At 27.7% G+C, this 27418-nt stretch overlaps 4 protein-coding genes across 9 annotated transcripts; 2 read left to right on the top strand and 2 right to left on the bottom strand.

Annotated features, from left to right (window-relative positions):
- Positions 1-375: 375 nt before the first annotated feature.
- On the top strand, positions 376-11706 carry LOC134833541 (cholesterol 7-desaturase nvd). Its single transcript, XM_063847884.1, has 4 exons — positions 376-448; positions 9434-10308; positions 10985-11306; positions 11369-11706. Exons 2-4 carry the CDS (start codon positions 9461-9463, stop codon positions 11531-11533), a joined length of 1335 nt encoding a protein of 444 aa, XP_063703954.1. The 5' UTR covers positions 376-448; positions 9434-9460; the 3' UTR covers positions 11534-11706.
- Positions 11707-13813: 2107 nt separating this feature from the next.
- On the bottom strand, positions 13814-15438 carry LOC134833207 (COP9 signalosome complex subunit 2). The gene is made up of 2 exons (XM_063847446.1): positions 15315-15438; positions 13814-15214 (listed from the first exon to the last, which is right to left on the bottom strand). Exons 1-2 carry the CDS (start codon positions 15366-15368, stop codon positions 13934-13936), a joined length of 1335 nt encoding a protein of 444 aa, XP_063703516.1. The 5' UTR covers positions 15369-15438; the 3' UTR covers positions 13814-13933.
- Positions 15439-18553: 3115 nt separating this feature from the next.
- On the top strand, positions 18554-21016 carry LOC134833236 (WD repeat-containing protein 48 homolog). Its single transcript, XM_063847492.1, has 2 exons — positions 18554-18690; positions 18776-21016. The coding sequence occupies exons 1-2, from the start codon at positions 18667-18669 to the stop codon at positions 20750-20752; spliced, it is 2001 nt and encodes a 666-aa protein (XP_063703562.1). The 5' UTR covers positions 18554-18666; the 3' UTR covers positions 20753-21016.
- Positions 21017-22762: 1746 nt separating this feature from the next.
- On the bottom strand, positions 22763-27277 carry LOC134834315 (uncharacterized). 6 transcript variants are annotated; one of them, XR_010162164.1, is made up of 6 exons: positions 27044-27277; positions 26893-26942; positions 26677-26834; positions 26480-26617; positions 24375-24967; positions 22763-23141 (listed from the first exon to the last, which is right to left on the bottom strand). XR_010162164.1 is itself a non-coding variant. In XM_063848935.1 (5 exons), exons 1-5 carry the CDS (start codon positions 27112-27114, stop codon positions 24635-24637), a joined length of 750 nt encoding a protein of 249 aa, XP_063705005.1. In that variant the 5' UTR covers positions 27115-27277; the 3' UTR covers positions 24288-24634. The 6 variants fall into 6 exon arrangements, 1 of the variants encoding a protein (XP_063705005.1); XR_010162166.1 differs by having other exon boundaries at positions 24550-24967; XR_010162163.1 differs by lacking the exon at positions 22763-23141 and adding an exon at positions 23165-23434.
- Between the last annotated feature and the right edge of the window lie 141 nt (positions 27278-27418).

The raw sequence follows: 27418 nt of genomic DNA, 5'->3' as shown, positions 1-27418 counted from the left end.
ATAATTTTTTTTTAAATATTTTTTAAAAAATTCTTCGATTTGTCTTGATTGACGAGTAACTTCAAACTGATTAACATTAAACGATTGCTAGGTATTTTATAGGCTTTCCTCGTTTGTATATGTGTTACGGTTTGTATGTGTTAGCTGTCGTTAAGCCGAAGACGATCGCACACGAAACGCGCCGTGTACAAGAAATGAAGAAAGTGAAGTTAAGCAAACACAGAAAAAAAGGAAGATCTTTATATTTTTGACCACAGGACAAAAAAAAATTTTTTTTTTCTGAAAAGAACAAAAATAAAAAGAACCAAGAATTATGAATCAGTGTAACGCCGAAAGTGTTGACGAATGGTCATCAATTCAATTACAAAATTTTGTCGGAATTTTAAGTGAATTGTTCTGTGAAGTGAAGTAAGGAAGTGAAAATTTCCCACTTTTTATTATCTTTTAGGTAAGTAGTTTATTTATTATTTAATTCTTATCTGAATAATGGAATGTTCGATTTTTTTTTATTGAAATTGGATTAAAATAGTGCACCATGCACCACGTTATCAAAAAAATGTCAATAGATATGTCTGGAGTGTAAATAAAAATTATTCGTTGAGTTATGAAGTATGCGACAGTGACACGATTTTTTTATCAATTTTTTTTTTGTAACGAATTTTTTTTTTATTTCGTTTAACGTCATGAGTGACGTCGACGAAAAAAAAGAGGCACATTTTTAGCGAAAATTATTACGTATTTTATTGTTTTTTGATAAAATGACGTCTTTGACAAAAACTAATGAACGAGACTTTTTGTAATTTTACACGTCTGAGAGTTTCTGATTTCATCCACGTTCTTCTTATAATTTTTTCTAATATTTTTTTTTTAATTCAAAAACGTGCAAAGAACGTTCTAGTGAAATTTTTATTAATGAAATGCATTTTTTTATTGAATGAAATCACATCCTGGACCTATGTTAATGTTCATTGTTTAATTTTTTTTTTTTTTTTTGAAAAAAATTAAAAAAATCTTTTCAAATTATTTAAAAGAATTTAAATTTTTTATTCAACTTTCTCAATTTTAATAAAATAAAAATAAAAAAAAAACTTTCTAAAGAATTATTTTAAAAAAATTACATAATCGAATATATTTCTACTTTTTTTATTCAAAATAAAATAAATATAAAAATTCTTTTCATAAATTCTTTAAAAAGAAAAAAAAAATGACATAACCTGAATTTCATTCAATTTTCTCAATTAAAATTATTAAAAATAATAAATTCTTTTAAAAGAAAAAGTGACATAATTTGAATTTTTATTCAACTTTCTCAATTTTAATTTAAAAAAAAATTCTTTTAAAAAAATTGCATAATTTAATTCAACTTTCTTCATTTAAAAAATAATAATTAAAAGAATATTCTTATTTACAAAAAAAAAATATTTTTATATTAAAAATAGAATGCAATGACAAATTCCTTTGAATACCTCAAAGAAATTGATTTCCGCAAGACGCATTTTTTCTTTGACGTCAGCATTCTTTGCAAATTAATTTCTTTCATGCATTTGGACTGGATTTATTTTTTTATTGTTATAAATAAATTAATGAGTAAAAAGAAAATAATAATAAAATGGAAATTTGACACCAAGTAATAAATAACCCATTTTTGTTTGTGCAATTTATTTTTTTTTTTACAAATCAAGTGAAATGCTGATTTTTTTTTATGTGGAATCGAGTAATTGAATATTTTTTGTTCAATTAAACGAAAAGAGTTTAGAAATACTTATTTTTTTTAATATTATTTATTTAGGTTTAGAATGAATTTTATTTCGAAATTTTTAATTGGAAAAAGTGTCTTACGATGTGACGTGTAATTAATTATTTTTTTTATTGAACTGTAAAAAAAAATTTTTTTGTAACACACGTGTTTGAGTTTATATAGAATTAATTGTAAACCAAGCAAGAAATTCATTGACAATTTTTATTTTATTTTAAATATTTATTTAGACTTTTTTTTATCAAATATTTATCTTTATTTACTTTTTTTTTGCAAATCTGGAGAAAATGCATTTTTTTATGTAAAGAAATTATTTAAAAAAAAAAGTAAAAATAAACAAAACACAAAAAGTGGTGTGATTGATAAAAAATAAAAATACAGAAGAAGTAGAAAAAAATTCTGTAAAACTTGTTGCCTTGAAAAAAAAAGTTCTTTTTCTAACTCTCGGCAATTGCCTGACTTTGCTTTCTTGTTTCTCTCTGATGTAAACGAGATGTACATAGAAAGATGTATGTTTATAAGGACAAGTTGTTACATCATTGCGCACCATTTTTATAACACTTATAAGTTATAAAAAAAAAAGTGTATAAAAACATCCGGTTAAACTAGATCTCTGGAGCACAAAAAAAAATTACTTGCACTATTCCTCGACTTTTTTTTCTGCTTAAACTATTAAAAGTGTTGTTGTAGTCTGCTCTCTGTGCTGTCACTTATCTGATCCGGTATTCCCACATTTTACATTTATTTTCGTATACCTGGACGTGCTGGATGGTAGCACGATGATTGATAATCGATAATGAAAACACCGAAACTTACAGAGGCACGATCTTACAATGTAAGTTTGGAAAAAAACCAGAATTTCGTAAAGGGAAAGAAGAAATCAGATAATGCTGATATGATATGAACTGATTTTTTTTATTATATCTACAGTGTGTTCATTTGAATAAGCAATGATAAATAGAACTTATTTCAATGACTTAAAGTTCTTAATTTGAGACACGTTTTGTAAAAAATGAATTTTGATAAGAATTGAAGAGAAAAGTGCGACAATTAAAAGTTTGTCTTATTTAGAAGACATTGATCTACATCTTGGTTTCAATCCAAATTTATTTAAATTAATTTTTTATGCTAAAAGATGTGACTCAGCGATAAAAAAAAAAATCGAGTCAGTTTGTCTAGGCTGATCAAGTCGACTCGAACAAAAAATAAATATACCGAAAGACGGATATTGTAAAGTAAGTGTTGAAAAAAATTGTCAATTAGAACTTTGATCAGAGCTCTGAAGTTTTTTTTTTTGTATTAATTCTCTTGTAGATTTGAATTTTAAAAAATCTTGGAAGTTAAAGCTGTTGATACTTTTAAAAACTTAAAACTTTAGCTTATAACTGAAGAATCTTGTTCTACAAAATATTCGAGGTTTAAGGCTTCAACCTTAGAAACCAAAATCTTCTTGACTTAATTCCTTTTCACCCCTTTACAGAGGCATAGGGTCGCGGTGATTTCCCTCCAGTTTTGGCGATTCGTTTCCAACGTTGCGATGAATCGCATGGTGAGATTGCGATCAATTGTTCGAATCTTCTGGCTCCATTAAATTTTTGTTTAATTTTACGTGTTAGTATATCGATAAGTATCCTCTCATGCTCTCTTAAAAGAAAGCATCTTGATTTGGAATTATCCAAAGTCCATTCAGAAGGATCTAGGTAAGCAACTTAAGCTATTATGGTCGAATCAAAACGTTCTGATCTGTAAAAACTCATCAATAAGCTTCTGAACTAAAATTAATCAATTATATTGAATCCTTATAGTTCAGAAGCTTATTATGAGTTTTGACCTTTTGACAGATCAAAACGTTTCGAATCAACCATGTAACATAGCTTAAGTTCTTACCTCGATCCTTTCCTCCTCCTGAAAAAAAAAATTCTTAAAAGAAAACTTTCAATAAAGTTAAAATTTTAAAAACTTACCAAAATCCTTTGCTACAATGGCTCTTCACATAAGCTAGACTCTTCTCGAAAATTTAAAAAAGTTAACGACTGACAAAAATCTCTGCCTTAAAAGACTTCAATGGCACAATAAACATCACATTGACCCACAACTTTCTTGTAAAATACTCAAAACTTCCATTCGTGAATGTTCCAGAAGTTGCATCAAGTACTTCTTACCAAATCAAAACATTCCACGTAATTTGTTTACTCCGCCGCTTCCTCATGATCGAACCTCGTGTGCACTTAAAAAATAAAAAAACAGTTCAGTTCTAAGAAACAAACAATATGTTTATAGAAACCGCTAGATTTGTCAAAGTAGGTCAAGTTATTAAACATTTTCAACAGATTATGCAATACGCAAGAAACGCATTTTGGATTAGTCACAGCTTCTTTTGATGACAACAACAACATAAAAAAAAACAACATCTCAACATTAATTTTAAGCCTCTTAACATTCTTAACATCAGCGGCGGCATGAAAGTCGCAGAAAAAGGCACAAAGAAAGTGAAGTTGAATGACTTTTACTTGAACGACAAAAAAATTTAAATTTTAATTTATGTAAGAATATTTACCGGTGTTTTTTTTTACGAGTGTTTACTTTTTTTTAATGTACAAGTTTTTTTTTCCTTTCACGCATGTAAGAAGAGCAAGTGACTTCAATGTATTTTTTTTTGTCAGTAAGTTAGAGACGAACCTGTTTAACTTGTATAAGCCTTCGGTTGTTTTTTTTTTTTTGCCGTAAGTAAGTAAGGAAGACAGCCTGCTCGGTGAAATGTAATGTACGGAAAACCAGAAATTGCAAATACACTCGTAGAAACGCGTCGTTTACGCACTTTTCAAGTATTAAGTAATGCTGAATGTCAAGGTTAAACAAAGGTGTTTCAGAGATGTGAGAGGGATTTAATTTTTTTCAAAAAGTTCTTAAGAAAAAAAAAGTCCCGTTAAATCATTTGTCATTTTTTGCATGCGCAATATTTTTTTGTTTGTTTCTTTCTGAAGTTCAATGTATTAGAAAGTAAAATTATTATTCAAGAATTCTCGAGAGCGAAGAATATTTTTTCACATTCTGCTCCATTCTGGTTTTGCGTTTAATAAATATAAACAAATAAAGTACTGTTACTTGAACTATTTCTTTAAAGAAAAATTATCGCTGTGCGATCGTGCCTGGTTTAATAAAAAATATATGACAACGACGTCATTTTAATATTATTAAAATTCTTCCCAAAAATTTTTTTTAAAAATTAGGTCGAATGCAGGTTTTTTTTATTATTGAATAATAACCATAAAAATGGGTATTCAAAAAAAATAAATAAGACAGAGGAAAGACACAAAAATGTGTCAATGATAATGATTTTTTGATGTAATATGATAAAAAAAATTATTTCAGACGTAAACAAAATTCCAATTAAATCGTTCGACTTCCTAAACTCATATACCGTTGCTTTGTAGAATATGACAAAAAAAATAATCATTATGTGTTTACGACCTAACACTTTATCGAAATGATAAATAGGAGAGAAAGTAAATTAAGGCGTGTGACATCAATGGATTTCAGTTGAAAAATATCGCTTGGTAGTAAACAAAGTTTAGAGTTTTGTTTTATTTTGGTTTTAGAGTTTAGCGGGAAAAGGTTTATTTTTTTTTGTGAATGGCGGTGTTGCGCGTGTTTGTAAAATAATGTACTGTTATCTAAGTTGTTTATGTCTAGGTAGATATTTTTTTGATAAGTTCGTAATCAGTTCATTTAGTTGATTCTGGGAATAGCTTTTTTGGTTGCCTTTTTTGGAAAGCATTATTTAACGGATATTTTTTTATTTTTGTTTTGAAGCGCTTTTTTTGTTTTAAAGTAATTGATCTAATTAGGTCAAAATAGGCTGATGCAATTTTCGAAAGTTTTTCATGTGTTATCCTACTTAGATTTGTTATAGATTTTTAATCGTTTTAAAAAAATATAAATATAATTTTTAGCGATTTTTTTCAAACAGATTAAAGAAATCTTGAAAAATTGAGAAAATCGTAACCAAATTTATCCTTGCGTTTTAACAGTCCCAGTTGCTTTTTTTATGTATCCTGCTTTTTATTTATGCATTTCCTAGTTATTTTTATCAATGATCGTTTTTTCCATCATATTGATATTTGAAACAGTTTGGATGTTCTTAAATAATTTCAATCTGCATTTTTTACAGGCTTTAAAGTTGAAAAAAATATAGCACATGTTAAATGTAGACTATGAGTTAGTGATTCAGATCTCAGTTGTCGATTAGATTTTGATTTAAAAACTCGTTTATATTAGAGGAGTTCTTATGTTCTTATCTTAATATGTTTTGCTTGTTATAATCGGATAATATTTTTTTGAAAATCCTGCAACCATCCCATTCATCAGTTATTTTGAAGCCTGCTGTCAATTTTTTCGCAGCAGAAATAATTTTGTTAACATAATCTTCCAATGAATTGCAGTATGAGAGTTTTTTGTGTTTGAGTTGGCAAATAAGATCGATTTTCGTATCCAATCCACTTCTTCCAATCGAAGTTTAATCGGGTTTTCCTTGAAGTTTTTTGACCTTGAAATTTATGGCTAGTAACCTTTTAAAAGGGATCCACTCTGTTAAAATTATTTTAGCTGAATGAAATGATTTATAATAACCTCAGTTTTCATGAGCTCGATCTACATAGTTCTGCATCTGGCTTATAAGATGTACTTATACGATGAACTTAATAAATTTTGGTACAGCACAAAATAATTAAATATGATTCTAATCACTTTCAAATTTTCTCTTTTTCTATTTGATATCCACTTCCTTTGTTTTTTTTTTGCTTACTTTTAGCAAAAATCAGATCATCAAGCTTTGCTATGAAAAATTCTATGAGATAAGAACTGAAACAATTTTCATTGTTGTATTAGCCTAAATTTTTCTTCAGACTCCAAGCTCAAAAATTGTTCTGAAATTAATAAAAAAAATTAGAAAAACTATAAATAAATCTCAATTCTCACCTTTAATTTTTTTATCAGTAAAAAAAATCCACAAGATCATGTGAGGTCGTATGAGTAATAAAGTTTTTGGCACAAGTCAGTCTGGCGTCAATTTTATTGGAAATCCGGTTTAATTAAATAAAATAGTCAGCTGTGTTTCGTTGGTCATTTTGCGTTATCATCCCAGTATATCTAGCAGAACGAAAGAAAGTAATAAGCAAATATTTAAAATTTTATTACCTCAGTCTGATTGAAAAGATCTCGAAAGATAATTTTGCTTCAATAAAATGTGGTTTAATGAAGACATTTTTATTTTTTAATCCAGAATATCTTTATCGCCTTCCTACCTCAAATTTCTTACGTACTAACAAAAAGTAACTGTAAACTCTCATAAAATCTGAATGTCAAACAGCGAGCCAGTAACAGTTATGCAACATCGTCGAGTTGTGATGAAATTGAAAATATTTTTTTTTTCTTTCTTTCTCTCCTTTCTTGATTTCTTACTTTTTTTTCACCGAAGAAAGTGTTTTCGATTTCAGCGGTTTCGTTTAAATAAGAGCGAAAAATGCAAAAAAGCTCTAATCAACGGAACGCGAGTACTTAAGTTCGCACGAACGATGTCAGAGAACGCGGCGAGTGCAATTGAACCAGCAAGTACATGCCAACCTAGAATATGATTAATCATACCGTTATTACACAAAAAAAGTCGCACTTGGAAACATTTTCTAATGTACTCGTCGTGTCTATTAGAACATTTTTATCTGTGGCATGTTCTGTACACAGAAACACACAAAAAAGTGGGTAACATAGATAGAGACGATAAGATAGTTGGTTTGGTTTATTTATACAATCGACGAAATTTTAGTTTAGTTTAAATAAAATATGTGCATATCCTGGCATTGTAATTTCGTTCGATGAGACATGAAAGATAGAGTTACGTGAAAAAGTTTGGAAGTTAATGGAGTTTGGTTTCGAGACAAACAATTTTTTTGTGAATTATTCTAGCTAACTTAAGTCTGAAACGTTTTTTGAATGAATTTTTTTTTTAAAATAGGCTTTAAGTTTTTTTAACAAGGCTCATAATTCTTCACTTTAAACTTTTAATTTAGAATTTTTTAAATTAAAAAAATATTTAAATGTTATTTCAAATTTTCGTAATTAAATTTACAAATTTTAAACATTTTTCAAAAAATTTTGTGTCAGCCTTCTATTTTAAAATTTTTCTTAAATTTTTCTAATTTTCAAACAAATAATTTTTTAACTTTTTTTGATAAAAATTAGATATTTTTTATTAATATTAAGTAAGTATTTTATATTTTTCAAAATCTTATAGAAATTTTAAGCTTCAGTCTAAAAATAATTTTGAGAGATGAAAGTCCTACTTTTGCTTACTTTTTTAAATTTTAAATAATAAAAACTTTTTTTTAACTGTGATTAAAATTTCTTAAAAAAATTTGAAAACATCATCTAAAAAATTCTTTATCTTCATAAATTAAATTTACTTTTTTAATTTTAAAAATTTAAATTCTATATTAAAAAATTCTTTCTTTCTATTTAAAAGTTCTATTAAATTATAAAAAGAGCTTAAATAGAAAATTTTGAAAAAAAAAAATAAAAATTTTAATTTTTTGAAATTTATTTTTTTTAAAGTATTAAAAATAAATTTCAAAAAACTCTAAAAGTTAAAATTATTACCAAATTATTATTTTAAATTCTATTTTTTTTTTATTTAAGCTATTTTAATATAATTTAATAATTTTTTATGGACTGTTAATGGAATGTTAGAAAATTTTTTTTTCAAAATTTTGAATTGGGGGGGGCAAAATAAAAAAAAATTTTTTTTTCATACAAAATGACAAAATTTTTTTTTAATTAAAATTTTTCAATATTATTTAATTTTTTATTTTAAAAAAATTGAAATTATATTTAAAAAATTTTTTTTTCTATTTAAAAATTCTATTAAATTATAAAACTATAGCTTAGAAAATAGAAAATTTTGAGAAAAATAAAAATTTTAATTTTTTAAAATTTATTTTTTTTTATTTTTTTAAGTTATCAAATTTGAAATAATAATTTTAAATTCTAAATACTTTAAAATTAAAAATTTTTTTTCAAATTTTGAAAGTTACAAATTTTTTTTTTAAACTTTTTTTATAATATTTAATTTTTTATTTTAAAAAAAATTGAAATTATATTTAAAAAATTATTTTTTTTTTGTTTAAAAATTCTATTAAATTATAAAAATAGTTTTAATAAATTTAATAAAATTTTTTTTTTTTCAAGATTTTTTATGGGCTTTAAAAATTTTTTTTTCAAAATTTTTTTTTTTTTTTAGATGTTTTTATTTTATTTTTTTTTTTTGTAAATTTTTAACTCTTTAAAAATTCATTAAATTAAAATATTTCTACTTAAAAGGTAAAATATTTATTTTAAACTTACCATTTCCTTTATTTTAAAAAATTTCTTAATTATTTTAGCTGAAAAATCATTTTTAAGACTCTTCACCTCTCAATAAATACCAAAGAACCTGAAAATAGTTCATATTACACCAAAACTGTCCCATCAGCATTTTCAACTATTTTTTTTTCACTGTTTAGCTCAAAACCTAATTCACTTTCCGTGTGTTGTTTGTGTGATTTATAGCAGAAGAAATGAATTCAAACTTATCAAAATTTATCGTGTGCAGTCGTAGAACTTACTCAGTTTTCATTTGATTTTCAGCGACGATAGATGTGACTCCCGATCATCATGGATATTATTTTGAAGACGGTTTTAAGTGCACGCGAACTCAGCATCGACGGATTTGAACTTCTGCGTAACCGAACGAACGTCGACGAAGTCCTTTTAACAAATTTCACGGAAAATTGGATTTTTTACGCGTTTTTCGTGCTACTTGGTTTAATTTTATTCGTAATTTTTTACTATCCACTTTCGATCACGAAAGATTTGACCGACGTTGGATTTCATCAGGAAACAGAAAAAACTCGTTCGAAAAATTTCCAAAAAACTCTCGTTGCTCGGGCTCGTCGTTTGCGCTCAATTGGCGATCGAATTCCTTCGCCTTTCCCGAATGGCTGGTTTTGTCTCATGGAATCGTCGCAACTGAAAAAAGGACAAGCGACGAGCGTAAATTCTCTGGGCAAGAATTTTGCCGTTTTTCGATCGGAAGAAGGACTTGTGCACGTAATTGACGCTTATTGCCCGCATATGGGAGCGAATTTGGGCGTTGGAGGTACCGTTCGTGGCGATTGCATTGAGTGTCCGTTTCATCGATGGGCGATTCGAGGCACGGATGGTGAATGTGTGAATATTCCTTACAGCAAAAGTCCCGTGCCGAAGCTGCCAAAGACAAAAACTTACATTTCCAAGGAGACGAACGGATGGATTTTTGTGTGGAATCATGCGGAAAATGCAGAGCCATGGGAAATTCCGGTGATTGATGAGATTGAAAGTGGTAAATGGAAGTTTCAGGGACGAAATGAGTATTATGTGAGTTGTCATATTCAAGAAATTCCCGAAAATGGGGCGGATGTCAGTCATTTGAATGCCGTTCATGGACCTTCGATTGTGTCTGGAGTGGATTTGAGGACAACTCGGTGAGATTTTTTTTCAAAATTTTCTTATTTTTAAATTTTTCCCCAATGAACATTTGAAAATTTTGTCCCAATGCACATTTTAAAATTTTTACCCAGAGCAAAATCTTAATTTTGCCCCAATGCATAATTTTTAAAATTGTCCCAATGCAAAATTCAGAATTTTGCCCGAATTCACATTTAAAATTTTTACCCAATGCAAATTTTAAATTTTTGTCCAATGCGTAATTTTTAAAATTTTGTCCAAATAAATATTCTAAAAAATTTTCCCTATGCATATTTTAAAATTTTTCCCAATGCAAATTCTAAAATTTTTTTGCCCCAAACAATTTAAAATTTTCCCAAAGCAAAATCTTAATTTTGCCCCAATGCACAATTTTTAAATTTGTCCCAATACAAAATTCCAGAATTTTGCCCAATGCACAAATTTTTTCCAATGAAAATTTTTCCCAATGCACATTTTGAAATTTTTTCCCAAGCGTAATTTTAAATTTTAAAAATTTTCCCTATGAAATTTCTGCCCCAAAACACATTCTAAAATTTTGCCCCAATGCAAATTTTAAAAATTTTTACCCAATGCACAATTTAATTAAAATTTGCCCCAATGCAAATTCTTAAATTTTTGCCCCAATGCAAAATTTGAAATTTCATTAAAAAAAATAATTTTTAATATTTTCAGTTCAATTTGGTCCTCATTCGTTCAACATATTTGGCATGCAGCATGGCAACCCTCGGAAAAACACTCCCATATCGCTGATGTCGCTCTTAAACACTCGATTCGCCTCTTCAACAAGACCGAAGTGTGCGAATTGAACATCACAACGAAACAAATTGGCCCGGGATACGTTCAACTTTTGTTCTCCACAAACTACGGAAGACTCGTGTGTCTTCAAACCGTGACGCCAGTCGAGCCATTGGTGCAAAAAGTCGTTCATCGCTTTTATTCGCCGTGGTATTTGGCTCCATTTGCGAAATTTATCTTGCTTGGCGAATGTATTCAGGTGAGAAAATTCAAATTAATTCGAGAAAAATTAAAAATTTTAATTTTTTGATCCGTTTGTAGTTTGAACGTGACATTATGGTTTGGAACAGCAAGAAATTCGTCGATAATCCGATTCTGATAAAGGAAGATCGTCAAGTGAAGGCTTATCGAACGTGGTTTAGCCAATTTTACTCAGAAAATAGTATTCCATTTAAAGTAGCCAAAAATAATAATTTAGATTGGTAATTTTTTGTTTTTAGAAATTTTTAATGAGATTTTTAACCAGTGTTTTTAAATGAATTGGAAAATATTGAAAAAAATGAACTTTTTAAAGAAAAATTTTAATTTTAAACCAGATTTATTTAAAAAATTTAATTAAAAATTTTTAAGATGTGAAAAATTTAGTATTTTTTTTAAATATAAATAAATGAATTAAACCAAAAAAAAAATTGAAAAATATGACATTTAAAAAAATGACAGCTGTCAAAATTTTTAATAAATATTAATGAATAAATAAAAAAAATAAATTAATGAATTTTTATAATTAAAATTTAAAAAGGCTCAAGTCACATTGTTATTAAAAAAGTGTAAAAATTTAATTAAAAATTTTGACATTGTAATTACAGCACATTAACTAACTAACAATTAAGGCTTGTATTTTGACACTGACTATTAAATACAAAAGTATAAGCTTTTATACTAAGGGCATAATATCATGTAGCTTATAAACAAGTAAAAAAAACAGAGGTCTTGCACTTGAATCCCGCTTTGACACTCAAAATGATAAGAAAAGACAAAATGACAACAAATGCATCAACTGTCATCTGTCAATTTAAAAACGTCAATTTTTTTTTATTTTTTTTCTGTTTCTAAACTTTTTTAAAAAATTTTGAATTATTTATTTTTAATTCGTAACTTCAACAGATTTTTCACAAATTTGATAGCTTTTTCAATTAAAAAAAAAATTTGACAGAAGAAAAAAATGACAGACGTCAAAACTTTTAATTTAAATATTTTTCAGTTTAAATTTATTTTAAAAAAATATTTTTGATATTTTTTTGTTAAAATTATGTGGCATCAAGGCTCCATATAAAATGCTTCAAAATAAAGAAAATATTAAAATTTTTGACATCTGTCAATTTTATTACTTAAGCTGTCATTTTACATTATTTTTGAAAGATTTTTTTTCCTAATTCATTAAATTTAATTTTGACGTAAATTCAATAAAAGAAAATTTTGCTCTAAATAAAAAATGTTGGAAAAATCTTCTGAAAACTTACTTGTTTTTTCTCTGTTGAGACCATAAATTAATTAAAAATTTAAACAAAAAGTAAATAAATAAAATTATTAGAAAAATAATAAAATTTAAGTATTAATTTTTTTCAAAATTTTGGATTTTTAAAATAATTTTTTTTTTATTTTTTTGTAACTAAAAATTAAATCTTAGATATTTTTATTTAAAAATCATCATTTCTCAAAAAAAAAAAATAATAATAATTAATTAATAATAAGGCAAATAAATTTAATTTATCCATTTTTTCTAATTTTTTTATTGAAAAATCATGAAAAATTATTATTTATGATAAAATTATTCAAAAAACAGAAGAAATTTGCTTTAAAAAGACATTTCCTATTGAAATGTAGAAGAAAATTTTTTTTGAGTCACGTGACCAAAATAATTTTTTTTTCAAAAATTTTTATTTTAGGAGATTTTATTTGATTTTTGTTCATTTTTATTTCAATTTTTATATTTGCCTTATTTAGAGAAAAATTAAATCTCAGTATTTTCATGAATAAATAAATAAATAATAAATAAATCAAAACAATTTTTTTATTAAAAATCCAAATTTAATAAAAAATATTAAATTTAAATCAAAAAATTTAAAAAATTAAATAAACAAAAAAATAATAAAGAATTTCAATTAAATTTTAATAAATAATTATTTTTTAATTAAATTTCACATTTAGGCCGTTCAAAATTTTTTCCGATGGTTTTGTCTTAAAATATTTTTTTCAAAATGGGGTGGGCAAAATAAAAAAAAAAGTTTTGAAATACTTTTTCATACAAAATGAAAAAAATTAAACAATTTTTGGCCTTTAAGAATAATTTAGTTGTTTTATACCATATTTACCTTAAGATTTGGTACTTTAAAATCAATCTCAGAGTAAATTTAAACAAAAAAATTTCATAAAAAACCCGTCAAAAAATTTGAAATTTTTTTTTTGTTTGCAAATATTTTTGAGAATGAATTTTTTTTTATTTTAAATTTTTTTTTTGTAATAAAAATTAAATCTTAAAATCATTTTTAAGCCTTTCTCAAATAATTTCAGAACAATTTTTTATTTAAATTCCAGATTTAATTAAAAATTCTAAATTTAAATCAAAAAAATTAATAAATTTAAAAAAATAGTAATAATAAAGAATTTTAATCAAATAATTATTCTTTAATCAAATTTCATTAAAATTTACCTTTAATTTCCTTTGTTTTAAGAAAAAAAATGCAAAAAAAATCTTTTCTAAATTTATTTTAACAAGTAGCTTTATTAATCATCAATTTCTCAGCTTTTTAGTATTTTTTTTGGAAAACATTTTATCATGTATGTAAGTTACTGCAACATCCAACTCTACGTTCAATTTATCACTTTCTATCCCATTTTATTAACGATCGCCAGTTGCACGGAATTAAGTTGATTCGACCACTTATCAATGGCATCGTGCATCGCCGCGCATCTCGTTTCCTTCTCAATTTCCAAAACTTGCCCCACCTGATCAATCCTGCCTTGAATCGTGTTATCCAAGATGCACGAAACCAACAAACTTTCCACTTCTGCCGGCTCGATATTCAACTCGTTCGAAATAAAAGGAATCGCAATCCGCGTATACGGTCGAATTAATTTGATCAAAACTTGTGTTCGAATATTTTTGAGAAGATCCTCAATATGTTCGCGGATAAAAGTGTCTGCCATGATATTATTGCGATTATTGCGCAAAATCGACTCAAATTCGATAATGTCGTTATTTTGGTAGGAAACCACGAGATTTGTCATTGCCAGGATTTCGGGATCGTTTTTGTAGGGCTTTGCCTCTTGCGAATCAAAGGGGTTGATGCCACTTTTCATGAGCATATTGGCCAAAACGAGATATTTCAAGCATGTGGTACGACGCGGGGAGCCACTTTCGTCGTAATTTTTGAATGCCTCGAAGAAATCCGTGTGCGCTTTCTCGAATTCGCCTTCGCGCAAATGCATTTTGCCGCCGCATTCGCGAATGACGCCCATAATTAGGGGATGCGGGATCGCAGATTTGATGTGAAGCGACTGTTCGTACAACGCTTTTAATTTTTTGTTGTTTTTCTGTTGCGTGTACATCTGAATTTCGAGGGCGTAGATCTCCAGGAGCTGCGTACCCTTCTTCAAGTCGTCCTCGCCGTCGTCCGTTTGACAACTTTGGTGCAATTGCTTCAGAATTTTCTGCAATTTGCCGAATTCGTTGCGATCGTAGTACAATTTGCCGAGTTTTGTGTTCGTTTTGAACCACAAACGATCATTTTTGGCATCTTTGAGGGCATCCAAGGTCGTTTCGTAGAAATCCTGAAGCAACTCCATGTTCTTCGACGTGCTGATGTAGTCCAAAATGGAGTTTATGGACTTTTCCGAGTGATTTCGCGTGACCGCTGACTTGATATAAGTCAACAATTGCTTGTACCGGATCATCATTTCCTTGTAGTTCAGCAATTTGAAGTTGATTTTGATCATTTGTTTGAGTGCCTTGAAGCCCCATTCGCCTTTTTCGTTGTTTTCCAGGTCCAGGACTTTTTGGAAGGAAATTAGAGCTGCTTTGGGGTCGTCTTCTTTGAGCGCCTTGCTGTTGTAATATTGATTCTCCAGGTCGACATCCGGCTCGGAATTACTTTCCTCCGAATATTCCTAAAAAAAACATTTTTTTTAGAAAATTTATGTTTTGCCATAGAAAATTTGCCGGGCATGAAAAAGGTTTTTAGAAGGAAACCGGCGATGAATTTCTTACCAATCCGTAATCTTCTTCATCATCGCACATGAAATCTTCGTCGATATCACTCATTTTTGCGGTATTTTATGCGAAATTAATGCAAAATTTAAGGATGCTTTTTCTTTTGTCGCTAAAAAACTTTTTACGCTAATTCAAGAATCGAATTTTGACGGAGGAGTAACAAATTGTGTACATTGTGAAAATTTTGTGTTTCGCAAGTTGAAATATGAAGAGACACTTTGCGATGTATTTTTAAAAATCAAAATTTTGGAATAATAAGTCAAATAATTCGAAATATGTTAAATTCTTAAGAAATTATCAGAAAAATATTTCTTATAGAATTTTTAAAATAAAAATAAAAATTAAAATATTTAAAAAATTTTGAACAAAAGATCTATAAAAAGTCTAAATTATTTGCATTTTTTTAAGAAGCCTTATTGTTTTTAAGAATTTGTTTTTCATATCAAAAATATCAAAACTATTTCTTCATTTTCAAACTCACATAAGTAAATGAAACCATCAAAAGTTGGTTCAGATATCAATGGAAATCAACTTTAAAATGCATATTTATTAACTTTCAGCTTTGAAACCCATCAAAAATTGGTTGAAAAGTGACTTTAAAAGTGACTTGAGAAAAAAAGTACGATTTTTGTTCCTCATATGATAAAATCGTGACTTGAGAAAAAAAGTTTTTGCTCCTCTTTTTTTTATTTATCAAAAAATCGATCAGATTTTTGCTCCTCATATGATAAAATCGTACTTTTTTTTATTTCATCAAAAATCGATCAGATATCAATGGAAATCAACTTTAAAATGCATATTTATTAACTTTTAGCTTTGAAACCCATCAAAAATTGGTTGAAAAGTGATGGAAAAAAAAATTTTTGCTCCTCATATGATAAAAACTTCATCAAAAAATCAGATATCAATGGAAATCAACTTTAAAATGCATATTTATTAACTTTTAGCTTTGAAACCCATCAAAAATTGGTTGAAAAGTGACTTGAGAAAAAAAGTACGATTTTTGCTCCTCATATGATAAAATCGTACTTTTTTTATTTCATCAAAAATCGATCAGATATCAATGGAAATCAACTTTAAAATGCATATTTATTAACTTTTAGCTTTGAAACCCATCAAAAATTGGTTGAAAAGTGACTTGAGAAAAAAAGTACGATTTTTGCTCCTCATATGATAAAATCGTACTTTTTTTATTTCATCAAAAATCGATCAGATATCAATGGAAATCAACTTTAAAATGCATATTTATTAACTTTTAGCTTTGAAACCCATCAAAAATTGGTTGAAAAGTGACTTGAGAAAAAAAGTACGATTTTTGCTCCTCATATGATAAAATCGTACTTTTTTTTTATTTCATCAAAAATCGATCAGACATCAATGGAAATCAACTTTAAAATGCATATTTATTAACTTTTAGCTTTGAAACCCATCAAAAATTGGTTGAAAAGTGACTTGGGAAAAAAAGTACGATTTTTGCTCCTCATATGATAAAATCGTGTTTTTTTTATTTCGATCAAAAATCGATCAGATATAAATGGAAATCATCTTCAAAATGCATATTTATTAACTTTTAGCTTTAAAACCCATCAAAAATTGGTTGAAAAGTGACTTGAGAAAAAAAGTACGATTTTTGCTCCTCATATGATAAAATCGTACTTTTTTTTATTTCATCAAAAATCGATCAGATATCAATGGAAATCAACTTTAAAATGCATATTTATTAACTTTTAGCTTTGAAACCCATCAAAAATTGGTTGAAAAGTGACTTGAGAAAAAAAGTACGATTTTTGCTCCTCATATGATAAAATCGTACTTTTTTTTATTTCATCAAAAATCGATCAGATATCAATGGAAATCAACTTTAAAATGCATATTTATTAACTTTTAGCTTTGAAACCCATCAAAAATTGGTTGAAAATTGACATGAGAAAAAAAGTACGATTTTTGCTCCTCATATGATAAAATCGTACTTTTTTTTATTTCATCAAAAATCGATCAGATATCAATGGAAATCAACTTTAAAATGCATATTTATTAACTTTTAGCTTTGAAACCCATCAAAAATTGGTTGAAAAGTGACTTGAGAAAAAAAGTACGATTTTTGCTCCTCATATGATGAAATCGTACTTTTTTTTATTTCATCAAAAATCGATCAGATATCAATGGAAATCAACTTTAAAATGCATATTTATTAACTTTTAGCTTTGAAACCCATCAAAAATTGGTTGAAAAGTGACTTGAGAAAAAAAGTACGATTTTTGCTCCTCATATGATAAAATCGTACTTTTTTTTATTTCATCAAAAATCGATCAGATATCAATGGAAATCAACTTTAAAATGCATATTTATTAACTTTTAGCTTTGAAACCCATCAAAAATTGGTTGAAAAGTGACTTGAGAAAAAAAGTACGATTTTTGCTCCTCATATGATAAAATCGTACTTTTTTTTATTTCATCAAAAATCGATCAGATATCAATGGAAATCAACTTTAAAATGCATATTTATTAACTTTTAGCTTTGAAACCCATCAAAAATTGGTTGAAAAGTGACTTGAGAAAAAAAGTACGATTTTTGCTCCTCATATGATAAAATCGTACTTTTTTTTATTTCATCAAAAATCGATCAGATATCAATGGAAATCAACTTTAAAATGCATATTTATTAACTTTTAGCTTTGAAACCCATCAAAAATTGGTTGAAAAGTGACTTGAGAAAAAAAGTACGATTTTTGCTCCTCATATGATAAAATCGTACTTTTTTTTATTTCATCAAAAATCGATCAGATATCAATGGAAATCAACTTTAAAATGCATATTTATTAACTTTTAGCTTTGAAACCCATTAAAAGCTTGTTGAAAAGTGACTTGAAAAATCTGACTTGATAAAAAGTTCGGAAAATTGAAATGAGGAGTATGAAATTGTAAAGTGAGGACTACAATAAAGAGTAGGTATGTAATATCGAAATGTACTTTTTTTTATTTCATCAAAAATCGATCTTTTTTTTATTCAAAAATCGATAGTATAGTATGTCTTTCTTTAAACGACTACTTTTTCTATTTTTTTTTTTGTTTAAAATGAACTCAATTATTTTGTCTCGCGAAGTATCTCTTATTTTTTTTACTGCGAAACACTAAATTTTCACAGTAACAAATCATTTGACATTTTCTTGCGACTTTCAATACTTTTCTGCGCCCTGGGCTTTCACACACTGCGCTGTCAAATCGATAGTGTCAAAAGTCCGGATCTTAGCCATCGAAAAAATTCTCATGAAAATCCATTTCTACGAAAAATCCACTGACATAAACGCATTTCTTAGCCCTCAAACACCCCGAATCCGGTGTTGAAGCGATGCACAGCCGAAAAAAAGTCCAGGTTCGTAAAATACCTCTCTGCGGTTCAATTTTTCACCCAATTTTTAAAAAAATTTTCCACGAATAAACAAAAAAAAATTTTTTAGGTCTCCTTTGTGATCCGCGATGCCGAAGAAAAAAAACACCGCAACGGCGTCAATGCCTTGCAGCTTGACCACATCACGGGCCGGATGTACAGCGCCGGGCGCGACGCCATAATTCGCGTTTGGAACTCAAAACAATCGTCGGACAACTACATTCAGAGCATGGAGCATCACAACGACTGGGTGAACGACATTGTTCTGTGCTGCGGCGGACGTTATTTGATCTCGGCGAGTTGCGATACAACCGTCAAAGTCTGGAATGCCCAAAAGGGATTTTGCATGTCGACTTTGAAGACGCATCGGGACTACGTGCAAGCGCTGGCATATGCAAAAGATCGCGAACAAGTCGCCAGTGCCGGTTTAGACAAAGAAATTTTCCTGTGGGACGTCAATACGTTAACGGCCCTGACAGCCAGTAACAACACAGTGACCACGAGTAACCTTCATGGGTCCCGCGATTCGATTTATTCGCTCGCTATGAACCCCCCGGGCACCGTAATTGTCAGCGGATCGACAGAAAATACGCTTCGGGTGTGGGATCCGCGAACCTGTAACCGTTTGATGAAGCTCAAAGGACACACGGAGAACATAAAAGCACTTGTGGTATCGCCAGATGGCACGCATGTCGTCTCCGGAAGCTCTGACGGCACCATTAAACTCTGGAGTTTGGGCGAACAAACGTGCATTCAAACGTTACATGTGCACGACGAAGGAGTTTGGTCCCTGCTGATGACCGAAAACTTTTCTCACGTCATTTCCGGCAGTCGCGACAAGAAAATTGTCATGACTGAGTTAAGAAATCCCTCAAATAGCGTCGTAATTTGCGAGGAAAATGCTCCGGTACTGAGTATGTGTTACAATATCGATCACACGGGCATCTGGGCCACTACCTGGAACTCGGATATTCGTTGTTGGAAGATCCCCCGTATAGATAAAGGGCTCTATAATGGCGCCGGAGCGGGCGATAACCCCACAAATTTTGCCAAAAACCAAGAAATGTCGTTCATTGAGGGCGGAAGTGCCATCAAGAAGTACACCGTGCTCAATGACAAGCGATTTATGTTGACGCAGGACTCGGAACAGAACGTTGCCGTCTATGACGTACTCAAAGTCGTCAAATCTGAGGACTTGGGAAAGGTAAATTACGAAGAAGAGATCGAAAAACGCAATCAAACGGTTTTTGTGCCCAATTGGTTCACGGTGGATCTCAAAACGGGCATGCCGACGATCGTGTTGGGGCAAGATGAGGTCGATTGTTTTGCCGCTTGGGTCTCGGCGGAAGCAGGATTGCCCGAACAACCTGAACTAGGCTCCGATTTGAAAGTTAATTACGGGCAACTTTTGCTCCAAGCACTTTTTGAGCATTGGAGACCCCATAACCTGATGCCGGCAGAGCTCAAAAACGAAGTTAGGGGCAACGAATATTTCAAAATCCCGCTGCATACCCCGATTATTCTCAGTGAAGTTGGGGGCAGAACACTTTGTCGCCTGTTAGTTCGTGATGCAGCTGGAGAAACGGACTCGGTATTGCTTCAGGACACAGTCCCGAGTTTCGTGACAGATGTCGTTATTGAACGAGCGACACCTAAATTCATCAAAATTCCCTTTTACTTGCTGCCGCATTCGTCGATGGCAAAGTCGATCAATATGAAAAAAGACCGTTTAATCGCTAACGAGTTCATTCAGTGTCGAAAGGTGTGCGAACATGTGTTGGAGAAAATCTTGGGACCGGAAATGGCGACAGTCAATAGCGGAAGTGGAAATGTCGCGGGCGCCGGAAATAATTCGAATTCGTCGCAGGGGTCGCAAAACGAGCAGAATTTGACGGAGGGACAAACGGCGGCGGAGAAAAAGATTGAATTATTGTGTAATGATGTGGTGTGTGATCCGTCGATGGATTTGAGGACCGTCAAGCAGTTTATTTGGAAATGCTCGTCCGATTTGACTTTTTTGTACAAGATGAAGTCCAGTGTTACATGATAGTTTGAGGAGATTTTGTGCTAAAAAGAAAAAAAAGCAGAAAATGAAAAAAAATTCTTAAGAAGTAACATTTATTTATATATTAATTGTACGTTCCTCTTCGTTTAATTTTTTTTTCTTCGTTCAATTTCTATATTTTCTACACTTCAATGCATTTCCTTTGTAATTAATTAATTTTTACTATTTTTTAGTTTGATAGTAATTTCCTTCTTAGTTCGTAGAAAAAAAATTGTAAGTTTTTCAAAAAAACATGAAATGTTCGAATTAAAAATTTGAAAAATAAAAATCTATTGAATAATAATTTTTTAAATTTTTTTCTAGCTGCCTCAGAAGTAAGTAAAACTTACTTTTTCTCTCTTTTTTCTATATTGTCATATCATACTTTTTATTTTTTTTTTTTATTATTATTATTTCTTCATTAGAATTTTAATTAATATATATTTTTTAGAGAATAGCATACTTTTTAAATTTATTATACTTCAATTGTTCTCTAATAAACTAATTAATATGTTTATAAATATTATGGTCAATAAAAAAATTAATTATATAAAAATCTCTTTTTTTCGTAATTTAAGTAAAAAATACGAATTTTTTGAATTAATTTAATTTTTTAGAATGAAATTTTGATAGAAAAAAGTCCGAAAATTGCACTTTTGAAAATTTTATCGCATTAGTTTTTTGCAGGAAATTTTAAAATTTTAGCAGGGGCGGATTGAAGTTTTTTGGGGTTTGAAGGCCCTTTTTTAAAAAGTTTAATTTTTTTTAAATTTAAAAAAAAATAAATCTAATTTTAAAAAATATTATAAATAAAATGATAAAAAAAATAAATAATTTTTAATTTTAAAATTTAGAGTTAAAATTAATTTTTAAAATAATATTTTACAAATTTTTTAAAATATCATAAACATTTTTTTATATTTATCATCATATTTGAAAATGCTATTACTTTTCATGAAATTCGTAAACAATTTTTATGTTTTTGAAAGATTTAAATTTCTTTAGATTAGGCCGCTCCAAATTTTTTTCGAACTTTTTGTCCCAAAAACTTTTTTTCAAAATGGGGAGGACTTTTTTTAAAAAAAAAAAAAAAAGATTTGAAATACAAAATGACAAAATTTAAACAGTTTTTTTGTCATTAATCAATATTTTAGTGGTTTTTAAGGTATCTACAATGAGAAGTTCTTATTTAAAATTGATTTCAGAGGATTTCAACCTAAAAATTGAAATAAAAAAATTTCATTCTTTATAAAAATTTTAAAAACATAAATTTAATGATTTTCGAAAAACAATAAGAGAAGAAAATTCTTATAAAAATATCATTTTCAATACAAAAGTTGAAAGAAAATAAACAAAAATATATTTTTTTTAAATTTCTTGAGAAATTATGAAAATAGACCAAAAAACGGTCATTTTTGATGAAATTTTTAACTTTTTTTTTATTTTGCTCCATTCGATTTTACTTTTGAAATGGGGCATGGGACAGAAAGTTCAAAAAAAAATTTGAAGCGGCCTTAATTTCTTTCTTTTTACGAATTTTTGTTAAAAATCGATTATTTTTGAAATTTTTTTATTTTCGAAATTAAATCTAAAATTTTAATTTATTTTTCAAAATGATTTTTTTTTTGAAATGAATTTATTTAAAATTTTCTTAGATTTAATTTTCTCAAAATTGTTCCGAATATATTTAAAATTTTTTCGAAGGAAATTTTTTTTCGCTAAATTTATCATATTTTTGAAACAAATAATTTTTTTTTGATTTCTAAAATATTTCAAAAATTTAATTATTGAATCATAAGCAATAAATTTTTTTTCACATAATTTCAACAATAAAATGAAGTTACAAACCAAAATTTAAAACTTAAAAATAACTTAGACCAATTTTTCAATCAAAATTTTAAAATTTAAAAAAAAAAATAAAAATTTTTGAAATCTTTTAAAAGTTTATGTTTAAATACTCAAAATGGCACCAAAACTTAATGTTAAATTCTGAAAATTCTCAAAATCAGTCTTTCTAAAAAAAATCAAAATTTTGCCCTTATTTCGCCCTTTTACGCTACGTCTCTGAATTTACGTAAAATTCATTGCATATCTTTATTTATTTAATTTTTTTTCCTGCAAATTTTAATAAATTAACGCGATAATTTATTTTTATTTAATTTTTTTGCTTTCACAAACGGGAACTCGTGTGTGTATGTCAAGTGTGTGCGTGAGTGTGTTTGATTCTTTAGTGATATAAAAAATTATTGTTTAAAAATTAAAATTACGGATGGTGGTAACAAGTATAGAGGATGGTCCATTAATTAGTTTTGTAATTATTATTTTTTTTTTTTTGATAAATATTGAGCTCGTAACTAACGTGGAATGATATCTTTCTTAATTCTATAAAAAACTGTAAAAAAATTGGAAATTAATATTGTTGAGTATAAAAAATCAGTTTTTTTTCTAGATTTTTAAGACAGAGACTGATCTACAATAAATAGGATAGACGATACATGTATAAAGAGGTTTGATTTGATTTTTTTCGTTTTTTAGATAAATTTGTATAAAAAATTGGTTTTACAGTACAATGGACAGTGTTGGAGGATATTTCGACGCAACGCGACGAGTTATTTGAAGTGAAACCATGTTTCAGTTTTTTTTTCTTAGATTATTACAAGTACTTGTGTAGTTGTGTTCGGTTATCTTATAAATATGTAATTTTTTAAAGCATTTTTTTTTGGATAAATATTGCAAATTGCTCGCGTTAGAGGAAGAGCGATAGAGGATAGAGTAGTTTCATAGGAAAATATTTAATTTTTTTTTAAACAAAATTTCGAGGAAATTTTTTCTCAAAAATAGTTTTGGTGGGAATTAGGTTGTGTAATGATATTTGGTGGTTCGCTCTTCCTCTTCAAGAAGTTGCAGAAAATATAAAAAAAAATTAAAAAAATTTTTTTTTAATTTTTTTGATTTTTGTTTGATATTTTATTTAAAAAAAAAATATTTCAAAAATTAAAAATATTTAATTAAAATATTTATTTAATTAAAAAAAAATTATTGAAAATAATATAATAATTTTTTATTGTGTATTATATTATTTAATAATATTTTTTTTTAATTTTAAATAATTTTTTAATATATTTTCATAAATTTTTTCTCATAATTTTTTTTCTTTTTTAATTAATTATTTTAATAAAAATTAAATATAAAAAATTAAAAATAAATATTTAAAAATTATTATTTATAAAAAATAATTATTTTCAATTACCTGATTTGTTAGTTTTTCATCAAAATTTAATCAATTTGACATTTTTTTGAAAATTTCAAATTTTTCCGAAATTTTCCATTAAAATGTAAGTTTTTAAAATAAATCAATAGTTACTGCGTTTTTAATTTTTTTTTTAATATCAAAAGTTATTAACGTTCAAAGTTGAAATTCCAAAAATACCACCCTATTTATAAAAAATAATTATTTTCAATTTGTTTAATTGATTAATTAATTTTTTTTATAATAATAAATATTTTTAATTTTTTTTTAATATCAAACAAAAATAAAAAAAAATAAGTTTTTTTTAACTTAATTTTTTTCACATTTTCTGCATTTTCCTGTAATGTATGACGCAGTAATTTGCATAACACTGACATTAGACATCTATAAACGCTTGTATCAACATCAACATCTAAGGCTAATTCGTTTCCTAACAAACATCACTTCGCTAACAATTATTATTAATTTTCATATGTTTCGTATTGTTTTTTTTTTTTGTTTTGTTTTTTTTTTCGTGTCTCGCGTTAACAAATATTTTGCAATTTCTCACTGCGAGCACCGTAATGCACGTAATCTAAAATAATATTTTTCTTGTAATGGCCCACAACGTTGCTTTTGTGTGTTTCGGCCTGATTTCAAGAATGGCCCGAATTCAGGTGCACAAATTTCGCGACATCGAGTCCCAAATGGGTTTTCATGACACTTAAACTGCTGCCGACAATTTGCCGATGGTAAACTTGGTAAATGTTGAAGCCAAGTTTGGCGTAAGACTCGCGAACTTCGTCCTGGCACTCCGTGGCAACAGTTTCCAAGCGATACCAGCCCTGTGACGGGCAATGTTGGATCGCGCGACGTGTCAGACCTTCGACGACTTTGTCGTACGGGTATTTGCGGTCCATGGCGAAACGATAAATCCATCCGCACTTGTCGCGGGACTCGTGGTTGCGCACGCTGATGGTGCCAATGATCTGAAAAAAATGGGGATTTTTTATAATTTTTAAAAATTTTCGGTGAAAAAATTAATTTGATAAAAAATTTAAGAAAATTTTTAGAAAACTAAAAAAAATCTTTAAAGAAATTTTTGAGATAATATTTTTTTTTTTATTTAAAACTAAGGCCGTTCCAAATGAAAATCAAAAATAAAGTCCAAAATTTTTGAAAGTAAAATGGGGGGGGGGGGGCAAAATAAAAAAAAATTTTTTGAAATACTCATTTTCATAAAAAATGACAGAATTTTAGCAATTTTTAATCGTTGATCAACATTTTTGTTGTTTTTTAATAATCTTCTTTGAAACTTTCATTTTAAAAATACATTTAAGATCATTTTAAGTTAAAAATTGAAAAATTAACATTTCATAAAAAATAACTGTCAAAAAAATTTGAAAAATAAAATTCAGTAATTTTATGAAAAATTTTAAAATAATTGAAAAAATTAAAATAATTGAAAATTTTTTATAAATTATTTTAAAAAGGCTTGAAAAATTATGAAAATACAACAAAAAACGATCAATTTTGATGAAATTTTTAACTTTTTTTTTTATTTTGCCCCATTGGATTTTTGACTTTTAAAATGGGGCATCGGACTTTATTTTTGATTTTCGTTTGGAGCGGCCTAAGATCCAAAAAAATTTTTTTTTTCAATTTTCTGAACTTTCTTATTTTTTTGAAATTATTAAATATTTGTAAAAATTAGTTTTTTAAAAACTAACATAAAATCATAGAAAAATTGGAAGCTTTTTTTTACAAATTTTCATTAAAATTAAATTTTTAAAATTGAAAATTTTTATTTTCAAAAAACTATTTTTTTAATTTTTGATCGAAAATTTGTAAATGTCAATTCAAAAAATGACCGTTAAAATTTTTTTTTGACAATTTTACTCACAAAGAATGAAATTTTTCCTGAAAATTTGATTTCCAAGTTCAAAAGTATAAAATTTAATGAAAAAATTTTAAAAAAAGTGAATTTAAAAATTTCAACAAAAAAATGAGTTATTTTTTTTATACCTAATTTTAAATTAATTAATTTTTTTAATTATTTTTATTTTTAATGATTTTTAATTTTTTTCAACATTTATTATTTTAAAATGTTTAAAAAAATCTTAGTTTGCCAAAAATTTTAATTTTCATTTTAAAACTCATTAGTTAATTTTTTTTATTCGAAAATAAAAATTAATAAATTGAGGAAAAATTAAAAAATAACATTATTTGTCAAAAACTTCATTCTTTTTTAAACAATAAAAAAAATAATTATAAATTTTAACGGTCATTTTTTGAATTGACATTTACAAATTTTTACTAAAAAAATATAAAAACTGCATTCTGAACGAATATTTAAATAGTTAAAATTTTTAAAAGGAAAAAAAAATAATTCTTAAAGTCAAATTTTTCAAACACCAAAGAAAAAAATGCAAAATATTCAAATTTTTGCCGAACAATAGCGAACTAATCATTAGAAACGCTCAATAAATCGATGATCTCACCTTCTTCCGTAACTTGGTAACGTCATATCCATTCGTTTCGTTAAACAAAAGATTATATTCAACTTTTTCCGTATTATTGTTCAGCATTGCAAGTGGCTCTTCGTACACTTCTGCCACGAAACAGCATTTGGGATTGGCCTGCGAATGATTTATTTGAAGATTTTTAAAAAATTTAAAAAAAAAAAATGTCGACTTACGTTCGCCTGTTCGATCCCTTTGTTGAAATGCACGGCATAGACGCAAAAAACTATCAAAAATATGACTACAGGAATACTAAGAAAGCACAAATGGAGCGGAATTCCGACAAAAATGAAGAGAATGGCCCACATGAGGACAACCAACTGGAGCGTAATCTCTAAAGGGAAAAGAGTTTCATTGATTTTTTTTGCTGCCTTTGACGCGTGCCAACTTACCTCTGAACAGCACTTGAATGAAACACGACAACGCATAACTCATTATGTATCTGCAAATGCGGCGCAAAAAGAACAAATCAGCGTCAATTACGTATCGATCAATCAATTAAGTGCCAAAAAAAAATGAGGAACTAATCGAATTTCTACTCACTGCTTAATCAAATCCTGTATGGCGATGTCGTCAGTTTTCCGGTACTCCCTTATCAGTATAAAAGGCTTCATCGTTGGGATATTGTCTGCGGTTAGTTCCTTACGTAGCTAGCGACCAAATAATAAGTCAACAATTTGACAAAAAGACGGCACAAAATCGAGAAAATTAAAACACGGACGAATTTTGAAAAAAATACAAACCAAAAGACATCAGCTGTTGGTGAGACGAATGAAAGTGATAACTGTTAAAAAGGGATTTCAATGCTTTGGGGGTTTTCGAATGCTCGAGTTTTGAGTTTGGAATTTGAGGAGTTTAAAAAAGTTTGATTTTAATCCGAATTTTGTTTTATTTTCAAATTTTCTCTTGTATTTTTGA

The sequence above is a fragment of the Culicoides brevitarsis genome, chromosome 3 (assembly GCF_036172545.1).
Source record: "Culicoides brevitarsis isolate CSIRO-B50_1 chromosome 3, AGI_CSIRO_Cbre_v1, whole genome shotgun sequence".
Classification (NCBI taxonomy): domain Eukaryota; kingdom Metazoa; phylum Arthropoda; class Insecta; order Diptera; family Ceratopogonidae; genus Culicoides; species Culicoides brevitarsis.
This window is presented reverse-complemented; position numbering and strand designations above follow the sequence as displayed.

Excerpts from the sequence above, each read along its gene's own strand:
- LOC134833541 (XM_063847884.1), top strand. The coding sequence starts at position 9,461 with ATGGATATTATTTTGAAGACGGTTTTAAGTGCACGCGAACTCAGCATC. Across the intron at positions 10,309-10,984 it reads GTGGATTTGAGGACAACTCG|TTCAATTTGGTCCTCATTCG; the intron begins GTGAGATTTTTT and ends TAATATTTTCAG. Across the intron at positions 11,307-11,368 it reads TGCTTGGCGAATGTATTCAG|TTTGAACGTGACATTATGGT; the intron begins GTGAGAAAATTC and ends ATCCGTTTGTAG.
- LOC134833207 (XM_063847446.1), bottom strand. The coding sequence starts at position 15,368 with ATGAGTGATATCGACGAAGATTTCATGTGCGATGATGAAGAAGATTAC. Across the intron at positions 15,215-15,314 it reads ATGAAGAAGATTACGGATTG|GAATATTCGGAGGAAAGTAA; the intron begins GTAAGAAATTCA and ends TGTTTTTTTTAG.
- LOC134833236 (XM_063847492.1), top strand. The coding sequence starts at position 18,667 with ATGCACAGCCGAAAAAAAGTCCAG. Across the intron at positions 18,691-18,775 it reads ACAGCCGAAAAAAAGTCCAG|GTCTCCTTTGTGATCCGCGA; the intron begins GTTCGTAAAATA and ends AAAATTTTTTAG.
- LOC134834315 (XM_063848935.1), bottom strand. The coding sequence starts at position 27,114 with ATGAAGCCTTTTATACTGATAAGGGAGTACCGGAAAACTGACGACATC. Across the intron at positions 26,835-26,892 it reads CATTCAAGTGCTGTTCAGAG|AGATTACGCTCCAGTTGGTT; the intron begins GTAAGTTGGCAC and ends TTTTCCCTTTAG. Across the intron at positions 24,968-26,479 it reads TTACCAAGTTACGGAAGAAG|ATCATTGGCACCATCAGCGT; the intron begins GTGAGATCATCG and ends CATTTTTTTCAG.